The 21,790-nt window shown below is 38.2% G+C and overlaps 1 protein-coding gene across 2 annotated transcripts; it reads left to right on the top strand.

Annotated features, from left to right (window-relative positions):
* Positions 1–2,470: 2,470 nt before the first annotated feature.
* On the top strand, positions 2,471–11,621 carry LOC147493439 (tRNA synthetase class I (I, L, M and V) family protein). Of its 2 annotated transcripts, none has more exons than XR_015197738.1 (13): positions 2,471–3,265; positions 3,435–5,228; positions 5,360–5,463; positions 5,582–5,645; positions 6,107–6,195; positions 6,287–6,428; positions 7,489–7,747; positions 7,826–7,893; positions 8,711–8,833; positions 9,476–9,541; positions 10,958–11,069; positions 11,155–11,246; positions 11,333–11,621. XR_015197738.1 is itself a non-coding variant. In XM_086564542.1 (13 exons), the coding sequence occupies exons 1-13, from the start codon at positions 2,522–2,524 to the stop codon at positions 11,435–11,437; spliced, it is 3,567 nt and encodes a 1,188-aa protein (XP_086420668.1). In that variant the 5' UTR covers positions 2,474–2,521; the 3' UTR covers positions 11,438–11,621. The 2 variants fall into 2 exon arrangements, 1 of the variants encoding a protein (XP_086420668.1); XM_086564542.1 differs by having other exon boundaries at positions 2,474–3,265; positions 7,684–7,747.
* The last annotated feature ends 10,169 nt before the right edge of the window (positions 11,622–21,790 follow it).

Raw genomic sequence — 21,790 nt, forward strand, 5'->3', positions numbered from 1 at the left:
CGGATACTTAACTTTCGTTTCCAGTAGTCCAAAGATACACAGCTTCTTATCTACCCTCACCTTATTGATTTCCTTTGCTTTTAAAAGATCATTAGCTCCCCTCACATTCCAAATACAAATAGGACCTATCATTTAGAATTTTGGGTGTTTGTTTTTTGACCCCTTAGGTCGCCCCCTGCTCTTCTTTCCTTGTTTTTCCTTTCCACTTGATTCCTTGGTATTCTTTCCTTTGTTCTTTGTCTCAATACCACTCCTTGGAGTAACTGGAGATTGTAATTCAGCCAGTGGAATATTGTTCTTATCCTTAAAGTAAATGGTTTCATCCTCTGATGGCTCCGCATCCTCTAAGTCCCCATTTCTAGTGGCTTCCAGGAGGTTGTTATATTCATTCTGTTCTAAATCATAGTGCATCAGGAGATTCGAGTTTGTCTGGATATCCTCACTCTGTCTATCCTCCACATACGGAACTAGTGCCGTAAACATATTACTCTGACTCATTTCAGTATCACTATCGCTCTCATAACCTTGTGCATTCCCTGTGACAGCTTCTGGTTCTTCTGGGGTTGTGATCACTAGTGCCATCTCTGAGCCCTCAATTCTATCCGAATCATGTTTGTTGCATTGACTACCACCTCGAGCCCTCTACCGGTTTGGGTTGTCTCGTCCAGTAGCCACTAGTCCTTCTCAGATTCTCGGTCACCACCGATGACTCATTAGTGCTCCTTAGAACCCCTTCACTTCCAATTGCTATTACATTCAAGCATAACTCATCCATTGAGACTTCATTAGGATTACCCTCTTGTGTTGTCCACGCCACCAAAGATAGTGCGTTTCCGCTCTCCATTTTATGACTCTGAAGATCACTTTGCCCCCTGTTAATTTCCCCTATCTCATTTATAGTGTTTCCAATGTCCTCCACCTCCACATTAGGGATCACCCCACCTTCCACCCGAGGATCTATCCTTTGATTATTGCCCTCCCGAAGCATCCATCCGTTTTTGTGTCCAAATCTCTTACAATTATCGCAGAGTTTTGGGATCCACCCATATTCTACTTGCTATCTTTCTTACATCCTCTCCTCCCATATTGATATCAAATGTCTCGGGTAACTCGAAGTCAATTTCTACCAAAACACAAACCCTAGCATACAAGAGTCTTTTCCTAGTTGTTTGTAGCTTCATCCATTCTCCGGGGGGTCTCCTATTCGACGACTAAGAATCCCAACCTTTTCCCAAATCCATAACTCCTTCTCAAGACATTGTACGTGATTTGCCCAAATTGGTATTGCTTTCATCGTATTCTTTCTCTTCTCAATATCCCGTGTCCTTTGGGTAACAATGAAGCATTTCCGCAATATAGATAGGAGAATTTTCCAATACTTTCCTCTTATCTTTCTCATTGGAAAACTTAAAGTAAAACAATTCAAAGATCCATGAACCATCTCGTAATCACCCTTTGTTTTCCATTCTTTTTCAAGGCTTCCCTTACAACCGGATATGGCAGTCTTTGTTCCGGAAAAAACCCACCACATAATCTCTCCACACATTCAATCCTTTCCATCGCAGATCAAAAGGTACTTGGGTAACACCTCTATCATATCAAGATCAAATCTTTGGAGAGTCAGATCGGGGACTGACCTTATCTCCTTGAAAAGAGAACTCCATCTCAGATCTGAATTGGTTTGGGGTTTCTTTGAGTGTTTTTCGCGCTCTGTTGTTCACCATCGAAGGATTATTACCTTGCTCTCTAGAGGAATGAATCGCACCATTTGTTACTTGTAGCATCGGAAAAGTCTGTAAATTGTCCAACTGAGTACCCATCTTGGTCTTAACTAACAACTGCTAGCTTAGATTCGACTTCTTCCTCTGAACTCACACTGTGTGCAGTGGAGGATTTTACCAGAAAAAGAAGGAAACTAGAAAAGGGACGGATAAGAGAGGGAAACTTGAAATTTTCTTTCTAAAAGAGGAAGGAAAGGTGTGTACACGATCACGAAACCACTTAAGTTATATTACTACCAAGACCCCAACAAATGGTCCCCATTAAAGACACTTTCAAAGACACCTTCATGCAGAGTTGAGATGAAGAATTTGGTTGCCTACGAAATCATTATGAAAACTTGCAGTAATTGAATTAGTACACAATGACAATTTGTAACTCTTACCCTAATAAGTAAGCTCAATTATAGTGTCAAAAGTTGAATCTCACAGAGATGCTCACCAATTTATGATAACTAGATTTTTTGTTAAGTAGCATATTCTATGGCAGGACGCAGTAAATACGTTTTTATTGGACTAGCATGATGCTTAAACGAAACAGTTCCTTGAATCAGAATAGAGTCGGTTATCGGAAAATAAAAATAAAAAATCAGAATAGAGTCCAAAAGGTCGTGAGCATTAAGTTGTTTTAGCCCATCGGGCTTAAGTCTAAGAAAGCCCGGCCCATTAGATAAACAAAAAGTTGAAAAAACAGACAGCAGCTCATTCACTCCAAAACCCAAACCCTAAAAAAAAACTCAACGATGGAAGAAGTGTGCGAAGGAAAAGACTACTCATTCCCAAGACAAGAAGAACAAATCTTAAAACTATGGGAACAAATCTCCGCCTTCGAAACGCAATTAAAAAAGTCTGAATCCAAGCCCGAATTCATATTCTACGATGGCCCACCTTTCGCAACTGGTTTACCACACTATGGCCATTTACTAGCTGGTACAATTAAAGACATAGTTACACGTTACCAAACAATGATTGGTCATCACGTGACACGTAGATTTGGTTGGGATTGTCATGGTTTACCTGTTGAACATGAGATTGATTTGAAATTAGGAATTAAAAGTAAAGATGACGTTTTGAAAATGGGCATTGGGAATTATAATGAAGAGTGTAGGAGTATCGTGACTAGGTATGTTGGGGAATGGGAAAAGACGGTTAGGAGAATGGGAAGGTGGATTGATTTTGATAATGGGTATAAAACTATGGATTTGAAGTATATGGAGAGTTGTTGGTGGGTTTTTGCTCAGTTGTTTAAGAAGGGTTTGGTTTACAAAGGTTTTAAGGTGATGCCATACAGCACTGGCTGCAAAACACCGCTTTCTAATTTTGAAGCTAGTGAAAACTACAAGGATGTACCTGACCCTGAAATCATGGTTTCCTTCCCAATAATTGATGATCCTGATAATGCGTCCCTTGTGGCGTGGACAACCACACCGTGGACTCTTCCTAGTAATCTCTGTCTCTGCGTCAATGCGAATTTTGTTTATGTGAAGGTCAGTTTTTAATGAGTTTGATGTATTAGTATATTGAGATTCTACTGTATGTGTTAGCTAATGGAATGAGCATCCCTGCAACCTAATCCATCTTCCAATCATCATGGCAATGTTGCAGGACCTCCCTTTATTTATTTATTTTTCTATAATAACTAGTGAGTGTGATCAGGTACGGGACAAGTCCTCTGGGTCAGTCTATGTCGTCGCAGAATGTCGGTTGTCTCAGCTACCTACCAACATCAAGAAGCCAAAGGCTGATGCACCAAATGGACCTGCTCAAGATTCAAAAAAATCAAAGGCCAAGACCAAGACCTCCTCCAATGAGAAAGTTGAAGATAAGGCAGATACTGGATCATACGAGTTGCTGCAAAAAGTTACTGGTGCTTCCCTAGTTGGAACTAAGTATGTACCGCTATTTGATTATTTCACAGAGTTCTCGGATGTAGCATTCAGAGTTGTTGCAGACAACTATGTTACAGATGATAGTGGTACTGGCGTTGTTCACTGTGCTCCTGCATTTGGTGAAGAGGATTACCGAGTTTGCCTTGAAAATCACATAATTAATAAGGGAGAAAATCTAATCGTAGCAGTTAATGATGATGGATGCTTTACAGAGAAAATATCTGACTTTGGTGGGTGTTATGTAAAGGCTGCAGATAAGGATATCATAACTGCTGTTAAGGCTAAAGGCAGGCTTGTAAAATCTCAAACATTTATGCATTCTTACCCCTTTTGTTGGAGGTCTGATACTCCACTTATTTATAGGGCTGTGCCAAGCTGGTTTATTGCGGTTGAAAAGTTGAAAGAACAATTGTTAGAAAATAACAAACAGACATATTGGGTTCCTGATTTTGTCAAGGAAAAGCGTTTTCACAATTGGCTTGAAAATGCTAGAGACTGGGCTGTCAGTAGAAGTAGGTTCTGGGGCACACCTCTTCCTGTTTGGATTAGTGAGGATGGTGAAGAGACAATAGTCATGGATTCAATTGAAAAACTCGAAAAGCTATCTGGTGCTAAGGTGAATGATTTGCACCGTCACAAGATTGATCACATTACTATTCCATCCAGTCGTGGTCCCGAGTTTGGAGTTCTTCAACGAGTCAATGATGTTTTTGACTGTTGGTTCGAGAGTGGATCAATGCCTTATGCGTATATCCACTATCCATTTGAGAATGTTGAACTGTTTGAGAATAATTTTCCTGGTCATTTTGTTGCGGAGGGTCTAGACCAAACCCGTGGATGGTTCTACACTCTTATGGTTTTGTCTACGGCATTATTTGGCAAACCCGCATTTAGGAATCTCATATGCAATGGTCTTGTATTGGCCGCGGATGGCAAAAAGATGAGCAAAAGACTTAGAAACTATCCTCCACCTACAGAAATCTTGGATAGTTATGGAGCTGATGCATTGAGGTTATATGTTATCAATTCTCCTGTTGTGCGTGCTGAACCTTTAAAATTCAAAGAGGATGGAGTGTACAGTGTGGTGAAAAATGTATTTCTTCCTTGGTATAATGCATACAGGTTTCTGGTTCAGAATGCCAAGAGACTTGAGGTTGAGGGGTATGCACCGTTTGTTCCCATTGATTGGGTCTCTCTTCAGATGTCATTAAACGTGCTTGACCAGTGGATCAACTCAGCGACCGAAAGTCTCGTTCACTTTGTCCGCCAAGAAATGGATGCATATCGGCTATACACGGTGGTGCCATATCTGTTGAAATTTATTGAGAGCCTGACGAATATATATGTACGGCTAAACCGTAGGAGGCTAAAAGGCCGTACTGGAGAAGAGGATTGCAGAACAGCACTCTCAACTCTTTACCATGTGCTTCTTACTACATGTGAGGTTATGGCTCCATTTACACCATTCTTCACTGAAGTTCTTTATCAAAATATGCGCAAGGTTTGCAATGGGTCCGAGGAAAGCATTCACTACTGCAGTTTTCCTCAAGCAGGAGGGAAGGTACTATATTGGGGCTTGTGTTTGGTTCTCACTGTTGTAGTTCTTACAGCTATAGCTTAGATGTCAGTTTTTGTACTTATTTTTTTAAAGTTTATCCCCGCTTACTGTGCATGTGGCTACCATTGTCCTAGAGAGACGAACGCATTGAACAAAGTGTATCAAGGATGATGAGAGTCATTGATCTTGCACGTAATATTCGAGAGCGCCATAACAAACCTCTGAAGACGCCACTTAGGTGTGTTTGCAGCTTTGCTCTTGTGGTTCTGTTTCTTTGTAGCTTCAATATTTTTACATTTTTTTCTTCTCTGCTCTTGTTTTTCCTTCGATGATTGTCCTTCTCTGAATCGATGTAGAAAGATGGTTATCGTCCATCCCGACAGTGGCTTTCTTGAAGATATTGATGGAAAGTTACGAGAGGTTAGTAACCCTATTCCAAAATATGTAAGGTATTTCCTTAAGATATTCTGTTCATGAGCGTGAGTGCATTCAACCTTGGATTCTACCTTACTAAATTAGTGGCAGTTTATTTATATATTTTATTAAATTTGGTGCATACTCAAATAAACGAAAGAAAACAGCAGATACTCGGATGGATTTTTGATCGGAAGATATGCTGTTTTAACAGTTCTGATTTTTTTGGTTCATAATATTCGTTTTGAAATTGCAAGCATCCCATAGTACTGTGTCTGTGTCTATGTATTAGCACTTCTATCGAGGTTTTCTTTGTCTGTCTAGTAAATTTCATCCTAAATAATTTTTTATGGTTAAGTCGCATGTCACATGCATACATAATTTATCAATGCATCCTGTGTGTTTATTCCCATTTGTGCTTGGAGCATTTTGTTTATGTAACATACAAATCTTTTCTTATGATGTAGTATGTGCTTGAAGAGCTCACTATTAAAGAACTTGTTACATGCAATGATCCACTGGAATATGCTTCCTTGCGTGCAGAACCTGATTTTAGGTATGTCATTGACAGAGAAGTAATATTTTTTTAAAGGGCTTCACAATCATTTCCTACGTAGTTGTTACTTACTGGATTATTTGTTCTGTAGTGCACTAGGTAAAAGACTGGGAAAAGCTATGGGTATTGTTGCTAAGGAAGTCAAGGCCATGTCTCAGACAGATATTTTGACATTCCAGAGAGTTGGGGAAGTGACACTTTCTGGACATTGTTTGAAGCTTAGTGATATTAAGGTAGTTTCTCATGCCAAATTGTTTTTTACTTCTACATCTTGGTATATAAATTTGAGATGTATATAAGTATATATGTATATGAAAAACGACAATTTGATCATGATAAGAATTTTAATATTATCTTAACTTTCTTTCCAAGATATTTTTTGTAATTTGTGCATAAAGATTAAGGACACTCATACTGACATTTGATGACCTGATTCCCACTTAATGTTTTTAAGCATTAATGAACGTGGCATGTCATATGACATACAAAATGCTTGCGGCACTAGCCTCAAGGTGTAAGCCCCGTAAGTGTGCATATTTGTAGATGCGTCAAGTTTGAGGAGAAAGTCAGGAACATGCTAAAAGGAAATATATAGGTTTGGCTTTATAAACTCATTTGTGATGTTTCAAATATTTCAAGTGAAGCCTGAACAGTTTAATGTTAAAAGTTTTTATATCCAAGAACATGAGTGTAGTAGACGATCTTATTAGACAAGTACACCACCAGTTCAGAAATAGGTGACCGTAGAAATTGGTAAGAGATAGAAGAATATTAGAAAGATGTTATGAGAAGTAAGAGAATAGGGAGCTAAAACGATGTATTGTACTTCAGTTAGGAACTTTGTAAACTGTGTATTTTCGTTAGAAAGATGTTATTATGAGAACGTAGTATCATGTAACTAGTATTGATTGGCTTTCCCCACAAAATATTGTCCCGTGAGGTACATCCCTCGAGCCTCAGCGCTTTTAAAAAACAATTAAACCCAAATATACCTGTGTTGTGTGTGTAAGGGTACAAGTGTCTGATTTAGACACCGGTACAGTGATTCAGACCCAGCAAGGCCTAAAAAATTACATTCGTGGGTACAGCTAGTATTCAATTTATTTTTAGTTTTATTTTATTAGAAAAACTATATGACAAGATGGTTATAGAAAAGATAAGTAAAAATTTGTAGTTATAAGATTTCAATTCTAATGTTTTCTTTGGGTCATATATTATAAAGGTACATTATCATCCACCTCTTTGTATAGAAGTGTCGGTATTGTATCTAAGATGTTTGTCTGTGTCGGACAGGCCGACACGGAACGGCACAAAATATGAAGTACCATCGTAACAGAGAAATAAGCGTAAGGAAGACTCCATAGAGTCCCAAATCTATGAAGAGAAACCACCAAATTGGTGCAAAATGAACCATAGGAACCCATCCATTGACCTGATATGTGGGAGACAAGCTTCTTAGGTTAATTGAGGTGCATATAAATCTTGCAGATTGTTCGGGAGTTCAAGCGTCCTGATGACATTGCAGAGAAGCAATATGATGCAGCTGGAGATGGTACATAATTTTATCCTGAATTTTTTCAGAAAAGCTTTTGAGATGGAAATTTATAATCTGCTATTATGTCCATTTTAGGGGATGTTTTGGTGGTATTGGATTTGCATCTAGATGTATCATTACTTGAAGAAGGAGTGGCGCGAGAGGTAACTAATTATTCAGCTTTGTTCTCTGCATTGATTTTTCAGATTTAATGTTGAATAGCTTAGATTGCAACCTGTATGTCATCAACTCATCATTAGGCCCATCAACCATATCACCTTTTCCCTGCAATATACCCCCATGGATTAAGCCAATTGGATACACATCATCCCTCAGCATGAATTTGAAGATTGCATCTGCAGATTATTTTTAAGACTACTGTCCTGCATGTGCCCCTTGTTTTTTCAAGGTTGAAAGAGACGTTGAATTTTTTTCTTGAGTTACCATAATTTGCAGTCACTGTCTTTGTTACTGGTGTAGCTAAGAAAGCAATGTTGATGAGACTTGAGGTCGCATAAGTCTTCTTCTCTCCCCTCCCCACCACTCTTTTTCTTAGTTATAGGTCTTAGGTGAAAATGCATTAGTTTCTTTGTTTTATAAGATTTGTATGAAGTTTCAGTCTTTAGACAGAGCGTATGGACAACTGGCCAAGGACTTCGAGATAAACGTCTTTCACTTTGACATTTTTCTTATATATTACGTAGTTACATTGACAAGGATAGGTGTGCCTGTATCTGACACGGACACGCGAAGTGTTTGACACGGCGAAATATCAAATATTGACATACAATATGTGTCCGATATGTGTCTGACACGGACACGTGGATACGTATCCAACACGGATTAGTTTTAAAATATGGCGTATCCATGTAACATGGGTATATTATATACTAATTGACCGTTTATTAAGATCCTGGTTTTGGTATAAAATTTGTGATAATGTATTTCATATCCAAGGATTGAATTTGTATTTCTGTGCAGATTGTTAATAAAATCCAGAAATTAAGAAAGAAAGCTGGTCTGGAGCCTACAGATGTGGTGGAGGTGTATATTGAATTTGTGGGTGGTGATAAGTCTAGCTTGGACCGAGTTCTAAAGTCTCAGGTTAGTCTAGGATTGGTAATACGCAGCAATAATAGATTGAGGAACTTGGCACCTGATAGTAGTATTGTAGGATAATCATGATAACTAAGAACCGTCATAACTATATATTTTCCTGATATTTCTCGCTTGTTAATTTTACATTCTCAAATATCTTAAGCAGTTAAGTTCTCTTGAATGCCATTTAAGAAAATATACCTGAATGAGGTTTGTGTGATAGGTGGCATCTGATGTAATTGGCTCAATACAACTCAGTTTGCTACCTCACCCTCTGACCCTCTAGATATTTGTATATGTAGGCCCAGTCGTCCTCTTTTATGTGGTAAAACAGGCAGCTTCCTATTTTTATGTGAAAAGCCCAACTTCCTGAAGTTGTCATTCATAAAGAAAAAGTGCCTGTAGACGGATATGGGGATTACAGAGATGATGGCACATTATGTAATTGGCAGTATAATAGTGGTTGTCTATCATTTGTAAAAAGACTTGAATGAAAGTTTTTTGATGCCTTAAGAACATGCTAATGAAACTACTTACTTATTTTTATCATAATTTTTTTATTTGTTTTGGAAAAGTTTGTGACATCATTAATGTCCTAATAACGAAATATATTGGTAGAAAATAAGAATCTTCTTCTTGTATGTGTAGGAAACATATATCACAGAGGCTCTTGGATCTCCTTTGCTCCCTTCTACCATGGCTCCATTACGAAGTGTAAGTTTTGTTGCTTAGTATGGTTCTTACTATTTTTTGACCGGATATTTCCATCATTTTTGTCAATGAAAGATGATGACTCACGAAAACTATTCAGTTTACGTGTATATCTTGCTCAATTCGTCTTTGGGATTCCCCTAAGGTACGGTAAAGATCATCTGTGAAAGGTCGTCTGATCCTAAAATGCATTTTTTTAGTGAAAACATGAAAATCCTAAAATGCACCAATTTCATTTATTGGAAAAGATGAACATCAATTCTGTTACTTGGGAATGTCTAGATATGTGATGTGAATAGGGTAAAGGCGCGCTCTGAATTCTGATGATTACATGCTTCCAGAAAACATAACATCTTACTTGCCTTAATACATTATTGAATCAACGTTCTTGACATTATGTTGTTTAGAAGTAAGAGAACATTGAACCTAGAAGCTGTGCCCTCTTAATAAATTTGTGTTAAACACTGATCTGGATGAGAGAATAGAAGCAGTGCGTGTGAGAGAGATAAGTGAAAGTGGTCTGTTTTGGTTATGGTGAGAATGGAATGTGAAGAGAGACATGCATCTTATCACTCGGTTGTTGGCATTTTAAATCCTTTTTTCCAGAGGCAACCAAAGTGGTTAGATGAAAACGTAGTTTGACATTTTCAGCCAATAATTGGGCCTCCAAAATGAGTTTTAGCATTTGTTTTGTAATTTTGTTTTTCTCGGGGAACGGGAGAGATCTCATGGTGAGATTTTCTCCAAAATAAAGTGACTAATCAGACCATTTGAATATCTGTTAACCTTCAAGAAAAGTGTCTTTCAAAATTTAAAACTGTGGACAGAGTTAGGTTTGAACACATATTTCAGAAGGGCTAGACACAAATGAACTGAGTTTTGCAGAGAGAATCTCCATGGGGGGAGCGTATCAACCAAGCATCAACCCCTAATTCGATGTTTTGGCAGGGATGTCATTAATATTACAATAAGTGCTTGCATCGCTGAAGGGGGCTGAGCTATGTCTCAACGCTAGCTATGTGTCAACTTCCCACTTGATTATGCCAATCTTTAACCCCTACTAATGGGACCCTGCGGCCCTGCCTTACATGGACCTTTCCACAGATTTTTGTAGCAATCTAAAGAAGAGTCTGAAACATTGTTGTCCCTTTGAAGATTCCAAACTTCTGAGATTGGTATTCAATACGAGTAGCATCATGTAGTGGCTATAATTACCTACCAATTTGAACTTTTGCATGTTGACCTTTTTTCATACTCCTCACACCAGTAGGGTTAGACTCTTCATAGAAATGACTGCTGAGGGACTTAAGGTAGTTGAGGCCCGAGTGTTCCCTCAACTCCCCATGTGTGATAGCAGCCAGATCTATACACCTTTTTTTTTTTTTTTGTGCAGTAACATATCTAATTTTCTATCTGCAGGTTATTCTCTGTGAAGGAAGTTTCCATGGTATATCTGGTCTGGATTTTACAATCCATTTGGCAAGGCCGGCACTAAAATTTAGCTTGGATGCTATTCTTGGGTTATATTCAGGTTAATATTAGTACTCATATAGAAACTGCCAAATTTCATATAGTTCTTTTCCTCGCCTGATTAGAGTTTTCTTGGCGTTTGTCAGGAGTTAAGAAGTATGCTGAAGGTTTACAAACCTTTTTACTATCAAGGGATCATTCCAAACTGAAGTCAGAAATTCAGGATGGAAATGGGGAGGTCTGTTCCACTCTCTTACATCAAATTATATCCTTTCTTCAAAGAAATCATTCTCAAGTAACTTCTTTTCTGTATTTTTTTGGCAGTTGAAGGTTGATTGTATTGCAGATCAACCTGCTGTTACTGTGGTTGTAGGTCAACACTTTTTCTTAACAGTTGGGGATTACTATATGACAACTAGAGCACAGTAAATTCATTCTTCAGTATTTTGTTTTCACAAAATTAGCAAAATTGCAGAGATGTATAATCATAAGTTCGTTTTATAGAAAGCTTATTGGTTTATTTTTGCGAATGTAAGATATTCCACCTTGTATAGGTGTTTTATTACTGAGGTAAAATGTGAAAAAAAAGAAAAAAAATCCCCCTTCCTCAGAATTTGATTGGTAGCGTTAGTTTTATGTTGCTTTATTCTCTCCCTTTGATCCTTTGATGCTCACTACCTTGAGTAAATTTGATGTTAGTTGTTGAATGGTAATGGTTTTTTCGATAAATTGATGTACACGGACCGGACTAGTAGTGCTGCTATCATGCTATGTACACCTTCTGTTTATGTATCCCAATTTATGCTATAATGCATGTTATATATATATAACACGTAATTCAAATTTTCATAAAAAAAAAACACATTAAACGAAAAACTCAATTTTGTTCCTGAAGCTTTGAGCGCATGTTACAGCTTCGTAACGAACAATTTAACTGCCTATATTGACATAGGTCTTTGCTTGCATGGTTTTTTATTTTTTGGTACCGTTGTCTTTGTGTTTTCGTTGTGATTTTATTGCGGTGATAACTGATCATTGTAACATTCACGTATGGGTTTATCAGTTTATGGAGTCAACTCAAAAATCAATTTGATTGCGCAAGTTTCCAGGTGACCGTCCGAAAAAATAGACAACGGATGCCACATTGCCAACTTGGCTTACATAAATGATGTGTGCATTCAAATGGGAATACCGTCTGATATCAGAAAGTAAAATTGTCGTGTGACCTAGTTGGGGAATGTTGAGCTTTGCCCTCTGGTGACGAACTCAGTATGCTGAATCTACCAATGAATGGATAACCCGATCCGGAGATCAGAATGGAAGATCCAAATAACAAGAGAGATTGTTGTGTCTGCATACCGGCAATCCTTCTTTAGATTGTTATTTTTGCAACATAAACTTTTAGAAAACACAAAGTGGATTACAGGGAGGTCATGATGCTCTCTCGGAGTGCAATCAATTCCTTGTCCAGTTCTCCCAAGAGATACTGTATTTGCGTATAATGATCAGAACTAGAAATTATGCTTTGAAGTTACACGGGCATATATGATCCCAAACCTCGGATAGTAGGATAGAAGCTACAATTATTTCAAATTTCTGCAGCACAGTTATACCCGGTCCAAAGAGTTATGCCTTGTCAGTTGAGGTGTTTGACATACGCAATCACGCACATACCCGATGCAATTCCGTTCAATAGGCTCCCTTAGGCATGAGCCTAGGCTGCCTTAACTGCAAAACCTGAGCTTAGAGCCTACGCCAAGGGCCTAGGTGTAAATTGATAGTTGATTGCAATACTCCAAAGAATAATTGCAATGTTTTCTCGATGTTCTTTATAAATCTTCTCGATGTTCTTTATAAATCAACCAGAGTAGTCTTCTAAGAGCAAGTCCAATGGAGAGCAGCTATAATAGGCTGCTAAAAGGTGCCACATAGGCCTTTTAGCAGGCCCAGCCATATTTAGCAGCCCAAAAGCAAAAAACCATTTCAATCACAATTTTTAGCAGCGGTTAAGTTTGGGCCGTCTGTATGTTAAATTGTAACAGACGGCAAAAATTATGCCGTATGTATAGAGCAGTTACTAAAAACGCGAATTTCTTTCTCTTCCCTATTTCTCTCTTCTCTCTCGTCTCTTCCCTCTCAATCTCGTGACCTCCTCTTTCTCACTTCAATTTCTGTTAGATTATTTTGATATACATTCACCAGGTATGAATTATTACAACTTTGAAATTTGATTTTATTGAGTTTATTTTTGATTGACTGTGAGTTACTTTGATTGTGAGGTTATTTTGATTAGTTTAATGTTGAATTGTTTGTTGAATTAGAATGTTGGAATTGTGAGGTTAAAGAGATTAGTTTAATGTTTGTTGAATTATTTGTTAAATTAGAATGTTGGAATTGATGTTAGAATGTTAGTTTGAAATTGTGCATTTTGTTTAAATTGAAGTTACTATCAATCCTATCCATTCTTTGAACTTTGAAAAACCTTTTTTATTAATACAATTACCCTTAGCAAAAAAAATCACCACTTACTATAGATTAGAATGTTGTAATTGTTTGTTGAATTAGAATGTTGGAATTGATTAGAATGTTAGAATGTTTAAATTGCTTGCATAGAATTGAGGATATGAACACCACGTACTATAGATTTGTAAATTGAGCTTTGAGATAGTGATTTACTATCAATCCTATCCATTCTTTGTACTTCGAAAAACTTTTTTTTATTAATACAATTACCCTTAGCAAAAAAATAAAAATAAATTGAAGTTATAAAGAAAATATTATTGATTGAATTGCAGGTGCCACGCAAAATGAGTAACAAGGGTAAACGATTTTTCGGTCAAAAATCAGTTAGTGGATTGACAAATGAGTCAATGTCAACACTAAACGCTGATGATCGAGGATGAAAACGAAGTCTATAATTTGCAAAATCCTCCAGTAATTCAATTTTCGGACCTAGTCGATCCACTAACACATGCTACATTGGCTAGAAACCCAGAAACTCACATCTCTCATCGTGTAAATATAGTAAGCATTTTATCGTTAAATTTGATTCCTTTAACATCATAATTTGTATTTTCTTTAATTTTAATGAAGTGTTTTGAATAAATGTTTAGGGAGGGGAGATGAAATTGCGGTGTTGTTGGACATCCGTGAACAATTGGTGGAAGATAATGCTTGACAAAAGAGATTGCTTGAAAGCATACGAAATGAAATTTTACAATCTCCATTTGGGTCATTGTTTCGATGTGGTTATCAAAACGCTGACTGTGGTTTGATATACGCCTTGATCGAGCGGTGGTGGGACACAACTCACACTTTCCACTTTCTACAAAGCGAGATAGGCATCACTCCAATGGATGTTACAATGCTCACGGGAATGAGCGTAAGAAGGGGAAAGGCCGTTACGTTTGGAGAAGGTCGGTTCGTGACTTTTGATTATGCACAACAAAGTTGGCTGAATATAAGGCCGGAGCATTGGGCTAAAGGGGGTATCAAACCCTCCTTTTTTGTGAATGAGTTCATGGAGAAGACGAAAGAGAGTGACGAAGGTTGGTGCCCGACGGGTACATATCGGAATAGATATTTGCGAGCATTCAATTTTTACTTAATCACGTAGTGTTTTTTCCCCACGGGTGATAGTTCACTGAGATTAGGTTGGATAGAGTGTTTGGTTTGGTTAGAATACATGCATTAGTATGATTGGGGTTGTGCTATGTTTGGAGCTTTGATTTACGCGTTGGATCAAGCATGCCGAGTCACAACTAATGTTGCGGATGGTCAATGTGGTGGCTTCACCCCTCTTTTACAAGTAAGTTTTAAATTTTTAGTATTATAACTTTATATTAAATTACGTACAAGTTTGATTTTGATATTTGTTTTTATGATAGTATTAGTGGTATGAGTACGTACCTACCATGACTCCTTTTCTGAGACCGAACATGGACCATGATATCGTCCCACGGATTAGAGCATGGATAAATGACTTTAAAGATCGCCGAAGTGGTCAAGGACGCCACAACATTCACTTAGATCGTAACCAACTCGAGACTAGGTCGACATTGGCGATACAGTGGACACCATGGTTTCATACTCGATATATGCAATTAAATGTTGATAATGTGGAGGGAGATACCATGGATGATGTTTGGTTACGTGAGGCAATTCACCGTGTACATCGTCATTCGTATAATCTTACAATGTGCCGAATCGTCTTTGAGTTGTGTGGTACCTGGGTGATAGGTGTTGTCACCAAATCGTTGGGACACCTTTCATCCCACACCCTCCTCCGGAGAATATATGCCCATTGGGAAGAGCTAGTCAGTGGAGGTCCTATCTTAGAATGAATGAAGACTTGTGGCCACAAGCTTCTCTATATTTAGATGTGAATGGTGACTACGATAGTTACTGGGATCGCGTCTCAAGGGATCATATATTGTCTGCTAACATGTATAGAGCTGTTAACATAGACTTTGTGGGACATAAGACTATTAGAAGTGATTTGCGTATCCCACACGGCCACACCTTGCTGAGCCTTACTCTTCATATCAAGGTCCTTATGAGTATTTTGTTCCAGCTCCTTCCGATCCGGATAACCCATGGAGCTATGACATAGTTACATCTCAGGGAATGCATGTCGCCATACCTATACCTCATGTTGATCAAAGTTATCTTCTGAACCTTGTCCCGGATTTTGACACTCTAGATGAGGTTAGTATTTGGTTTATATTTTGAAACTTGAATTATATTTGGTTTATAGTGATGATTAAAGTTATTGATTTTTTTGTAGGCTACATTTAGAGCGCAATATGTCGAGTCGCAGCTAATGATGCATGAGATGCCCTATTCGGTTATGACTACAACCGACGAATACTATCATTATTGGGTGGCCGAGTGAGAAGAGAAGCAAAAATCACATGATAGAGTCGCAGAGTTAGAAGCACATATTCTAGAAATGACATTGCGAGAATCACGGCGAGGGAGTAAATCAAAGAACAGGCAACCTGGCGAGGGTTCGAGTCGAAATTAGTTTTTATTATTATTATTTTTTTATTTTTATGTTTGTATTGATTAATGTTTGTATGGATTATGTTTAATGAATGAATTAAATTATGTTTGTTTAATGAATAAATTTTAGTTAGTTGAATGGATGTGTGGATTGTTGAGTTATGGAATGAATGGTAATTGATCGGATTGTGGCGTGAGTGGAATGGAATGAATATGAATTTTAGGGAATTTGTATATAAATAGAAGAACAAGATTTCTCAGTTTTTGCGTCTGCCAGGTACAAACGGCATAGTTTCTGTCGTCCATCCATTTAATTAAAACGGGAGACAGATGACATAGTTTCTGCCGTCTGTACATAAATAACCAATAGACGGCATAAACTATGTCGTCCATCTCCCAAAACTTATTATGGTAGCTGCTAACGAAGGTTTTAACTTTGGCTGGGTTTTTGACTCATTCCAAATTTAAAACCCTTTTAGCAACCCCATTGGAATGACATTTTTGTGGTTGGGGTGCTATATGGCTCTTTAGCAGCCCATATAGCCCCCCATTGGACTTGCTCTAATCAACCATGCCTACTACTATTCGCTTCATCGCTTGTTTGTTTCCTAGCTTAGAGCTAAAAGCAACTCAACTTCAGATGAAGGCTACTACATACCTAAAATGCTACAGTAATCCACTACATGAGCCTTAGGATCACCTATAACTTAGTCGACTCTCTCAAATTAAGACAATTTTTCATAAATTTACAGTGCCTACTATTACTAGTTAGAAATCAAGTGTTACAGTAAGTGCACTTCGAGTGAGACTACATTTTCTAACAAAACCTTCATTGGCTTAGTGGCTTAGTATATAGAATCATGGGTAGAGACAAAGCGTTAAGCTTTAGTCTTCTTTTCATTGTCACTGGAGGATCTAGAAGTTTGTTCAAAAGCTAGCTTGGGAGATGGACATTAGTCCCAGTGAAGAATCTTGAGAGGCCATATGGAGGGAAGGAATTAATATCAGAATTTGAACAACATTGGCTCAATATGCATTGTAGAGAAAAATAGTTTTTTTTTTCTCTCTCTTTGGCGAATAGGTTGTCAGGTGCGAATGCACTCAAAGTATGCTGCCTTTAAAAGCTACCAAGACTCCAATCAAGATTTCAAATATAAATTCAATTGTTTCGGAAACAGTACAAAACAAAAGTTTTTTCTAAGGAAAAACCTAACCTAACCAAAACTAAGAAAGGGAGAGATTGTAAGAGATAAATTCTTAGTGAGTTGAGTGTTCATTCTTTGTGAGTGAATTGAGAGCTCTTGTAATCTATTACTCTGGACATCTAGTAAAGCTTGGAACTCGCCGGTGGATGTAGGCACATTGCCGAATCACGTTATATCCGTGTCTTGTGGGTTGTTTTCTTTTGCATTAGTCTCTTTTCTTTATATGCTAGTTAATTGATATTGAGAAGTGTTGGGCTAGTACTTGGAGGGTGTTGAAGTCTTGTTTAAAGAGAAAGATCAATCCTTGTGTAGGGTTGATCTATTTGGAGTGAATAACATTGATTCTGCATTTAGTAATTCACAACAATTGGTATCATAGCAAGGTTTACGACCTAGGATTTTCAGTTTTGGTAAAGAACCATAATGCTCAAAATTTATGTAGACAAGGTGTTCGATAAAATTCCTGAGTGAAATATTTTTTGGGTTCTTGTGTGTGACTTGAAAAATGGCTCCCAAGATGTCAAATGCTAGGTTTGAAGTAGAGAAATTTAATGGGAAAAATAACTTTGGGATTTGGCAAGTCCAAGTAAAGGACATCCTCATCCAACAAGGCTTTAAAGAAGATTAAATCTAAGGCGGCGAATATGAGTGATGATGATTGGGAAGAGTTCGATCTACAGGCTTGTTCATCAATCCGGTTGTGTCTTGCTAATGAGGTCATATATAATGTGATGGGAGAAAATACCGCTGCCGGTATTTGGCTAAAGCTAGAATCTATGTATATGACCAAGAGCATGACGAACAAGATGTACCTTAAGAAACATCTTTATCGGTACATGATGGTGGATGGTTCAATGATGCAAGAGCACGTTAGTGAGTTCCGTTGACGTCTAGCCGATTATTTGAATGTTGGTATGAAGATGGATGATGAGGATCAAACGGCATGTTTAATATTCTCTTTGCCCGAAAGCTATGAGTATCTAATGACTACTTTTATGAACAGAGAAGATGTTGATCTTGACGAAGTTCAAAGTGTGCTTCTTTCTTATGAGTTGATGAAGAAGACATGAGTTGAGAATAACATTGCTGCAGGACAAGGGCAAGTGGCAAGAGGAAGGTCGTATGAAAAGGCCTCTACAAGCAATGAGAGGTCTAGGTCCAAGTCAAAGAAGCCGCTGAAACATTTGAAGTGCTATAATTGCGAAAAAAATGGACATTACACAAGTAATTGTCTTCACCTGAAGATAGATAACAAGAACAATAGTAAGAAGAAAGGTAAGGCTAAAGTTGAGGCAAGTTTTGCTTCAGGCTCTGAAGGGGACGATATGAGTCTCTGTGTGTCCACACAAGACTATATGGCAGAAAGATGGATTCTTGATACTGGGTGTTCCTACCATATGTGCGCGAATAGAAAGTGGTTTACTTCTTATGAGAGCATTGATGGTGGTTCCATTTTGATGGGTAATGACGTTGATTGTAAGACGGTAGGAATTGGAACTATATGGGTCAAGATACATGATGGTGTAGTGAGGACTTTAACCGATGCGAGGCATGTTCCTGAGCTAAATAAGAACCTTATTTCTCTTTGTACCTTGGATTCCAAAGGCCACAAGTTTGTGGGGGAAGGTGGAGTCCTAAAGATTGTTAGTGGCTCTTTAGTTGTTATGAAGGGTCAAAGACATGGAACCTTGTATACTTTGATGGGTAGTAAGGTCATAGGTGATGTAGCAGTGGGTGCATGTAGTGATGATTTTGAGTGCACTACGATGTGGCATATCGTTTAGGGCATATGAGTGAAAAGGGTTTGTCTGAGTTGTGCAAGCGAAGGTACGTTCTTGAAGGACTTGAAGAAGCCAAGTATGGGGTTCTGTGAACATTGTGTCTATGAGAAGCAGTGCAGAGTCAAGTTCAATTCAAGCAAGCACACGACAACAAGCATCCTTGATTATGTGCATACAGATATTTAGGGACCCTCCAGAGTGGCTTCAAAAAAAGGAGGTAACCGTTATTATGTCTCATTCATTGATGATCATACTCGCTATGTGTCGCTGTATATGATGAAAATGAAAGATGAAGTGTTTGAGATATTTAAGAAGTAGAAGGCAAGGGTTGAGAATCGCACAGATAGGAAGGTGAAGACTTTAAAGTCTGACAATGGTACTGAGTATACCTATGTGTAGGAACCGTTATGGTTTCATGTCATTGACTACAAACCGTGAAAACCTATGCGTAGTGGAATAACGGGCGTTCACGATTTGGTTAGGAATCATACCTTTGATCAGCTGTGATATCTCTGAGAATACAAATCAGCAACCTCTTGATCTTCTGTTGTATTCCTATCCTTGGAATGAACGTTGTGTGGGCAACGATCTACCAACCCCTTCTTTCTCTCTTGGCCGAATTTGGGACTAATTGTTCTTGAGCAATCACTCAGTATTTGGCCAGGAAAGAAGGGTTTCTTTATATAGGCTACAACAGGGACCATGAGGAGAAATTAGGGTTAGGTCTCCTGACAGGCTTGGGCTTCCCATGTTCGCTCAGAACACATGGCCCAAGTCCGTCAACAAATGACTTATTCCACTAAAGGCCATTGTTGCACTATCGCCCTAATCCCAAATTACGTGTATTACGTTTATGGGCTCCATATTATATGCTTGTTGATCTTCCCGTGTTAAGATATCGAATGCCCGGTGATTAAGTCAAGTTACTGACAACTACATTAATCAACTTCTTATATCCTTGAGTAGTACCACTCAACCTCATTGTCATGTCGGATTAAATCCACCTGCAGGGTTTACATGACAATCCTTATGAGCTCCTCAAGGGGACATCATAAACCCGACTTCTTGCGGGTCACAGATTCCTTCTATAATCAACAGCACACCTTACATACAATGTCATTATCCAATCCATCAAGTTTGTTGATTCACAAATGAATCTCACTCATTGGTGATTTAAAGCAATGCACAATGCACGTAAGTACCCGTTATTATATCCGGATTAAGAGGACAAGCATCTATAATAACAGAGGTGTTTGTTCTCTTATATAGTTAGTATAAAGAGAAACAACCTCACTTGGTCCTGTTCAGTACACACAAAGCGTACTAGTGTAATCCTGTAGTCAAGATAGACTAATACCAGATTATACTACAACCGTACCAATGGTTTGTCCAAATCCATCTAGGTTGTGAACGTTTACTTATACTTTATAAGGTACTGATGATATGATCTTCTGTGTGTCACCACACACCATATCATCTACAACATAAAGTATTAAACGCATACATATAACTAATAACATATATAATATGCATAATATATGCCCATATGATTCTCATTCAAAATATGAAGAATTAGAGTTAATACAAAAGTAATGCTTTTAGTATATAACCCTATCACTATGGGCCTTTCCAAGAGTTTTGTGTGCAACAAGGTATTGCTAGACATTGGACAGTCAGGGGCACGCCTCAACAGAATGGGATGGTAGAGGATGAATAGAACCTTGCTTGAAAGTGCGAGATGTTTGTTGTCTAATACCAGTCTAGGCAAAGAGTATTGGGCAGATGCAGTGTCCATGGTGTGTTACCTGTACAATAGGTCACATGTTCCAGCTATAGATTACAAAACGCCTTATGAGGTGTGGTCAGGTAACCCAACTGATTATAGTATTTTGCGAGTATTTGGATCGATTGCTTACTACCATGTGAGGGAAATCAAGCTAGATCCTAGAGCTCAGAAGGCAATATTCTTGGGCTTCACAAATGGGGTAAAGAGATACAGATTGTGGTGACTAGAAGACCATAAGTTCCTGGTCAGCAGAGATGTTACCTTTGATGAGACTTCCGTGTTATCTTTCAGTAAGCCAGAAAAAGTTGGGCAAAATGGTGAGTCTATAGAAGTTCAAGCTACTGAGCTTGAGTTGTCTGATGCAGCAGATGACTGGTTGGTTCATGATAAGGTACCAGATCATGGAACCACGCAACAACAGGAAGAAGAGCATGAGCATTCGCAACTTGTAATGGCTTACCCTAGGCCAAAGAGACAAGTTAAGGAAGTGCACAAGTATGGGCACGATAAGCCGGTGAAACACTATGGTCAGGTGGATTTAGTGGCATATGCACTGAATATTGAAGATGATGAGCCAGATAGTTTCTAGGAAGTTGTTAGGGATGCTCATTACAAATATTGGTTGGTTGTTATGCAGGAAGAGATGGAATCTCTTGATAAAAATCACACATGGGACATTGTTTTATTGCCAAAGGGCAAAAGGACTATCGACAATAAATGAGTGTTTAGAAAGAAATAGGTCCTTCCTGAGTCTGATAGTACTGGGTACAAGGCAAGAGTGGTAGCAAAGACTTTCTCACAGAAGGAAGGAGTCGACTACAATGAGGTATTTTCCCCGGTGGTCAAACATACTTTTATTCGTATGTTATTGAGTTTAGTTGCTCATTTCAACTTGGAGTTAGAGCAACTTGATGTGAAAACTGCTTTCTTGCATGGAGACTTGGAGGAAGAGATCTATATGAGACAGCCTGAAGGTTTTGTTGTTGCTAAGAAAGAAGATCATGTG

Source organism: Coptis chinensis, chromosome 6 (assembly GCF_015680905.1).
Source record: "Coptis chinensis isolate HL-2020 chromosome 6, ASM1568090v1, whole genome shotgun sequence".
Classification (NCBI taxonomy): domain Eukaryota; kingdom Viridiplantae; phylum Streptophyta; class Magnoliopsida; order Ranunculales; family Ranunculaceae; genus Coptis; species Coptis chinensis.

Coding starts and splice junctions, on each gene's coding strand:
- LOC147493439 (XM_086564542.1), top strand. CDS start 2,522: ATGGAAGAAGTGTGCGAAGGAAAAGACTACTCATTCCCAAGACAAGAA. Junction 8,834..9,475: donor ACCGAGTTCTAAAGTCTCAG/GTTAGTCTAGGA, acceptor TTGTATGTGTAG/GAAACATATATCACAGAGGC. Junction 9,542..10,957: donor CCATGGCTCCATTACGAAGT/GTAAGTTTTGTT, acceptor TTCTATCTGCAG/GTTATTCTCTGTGAAGGAAG.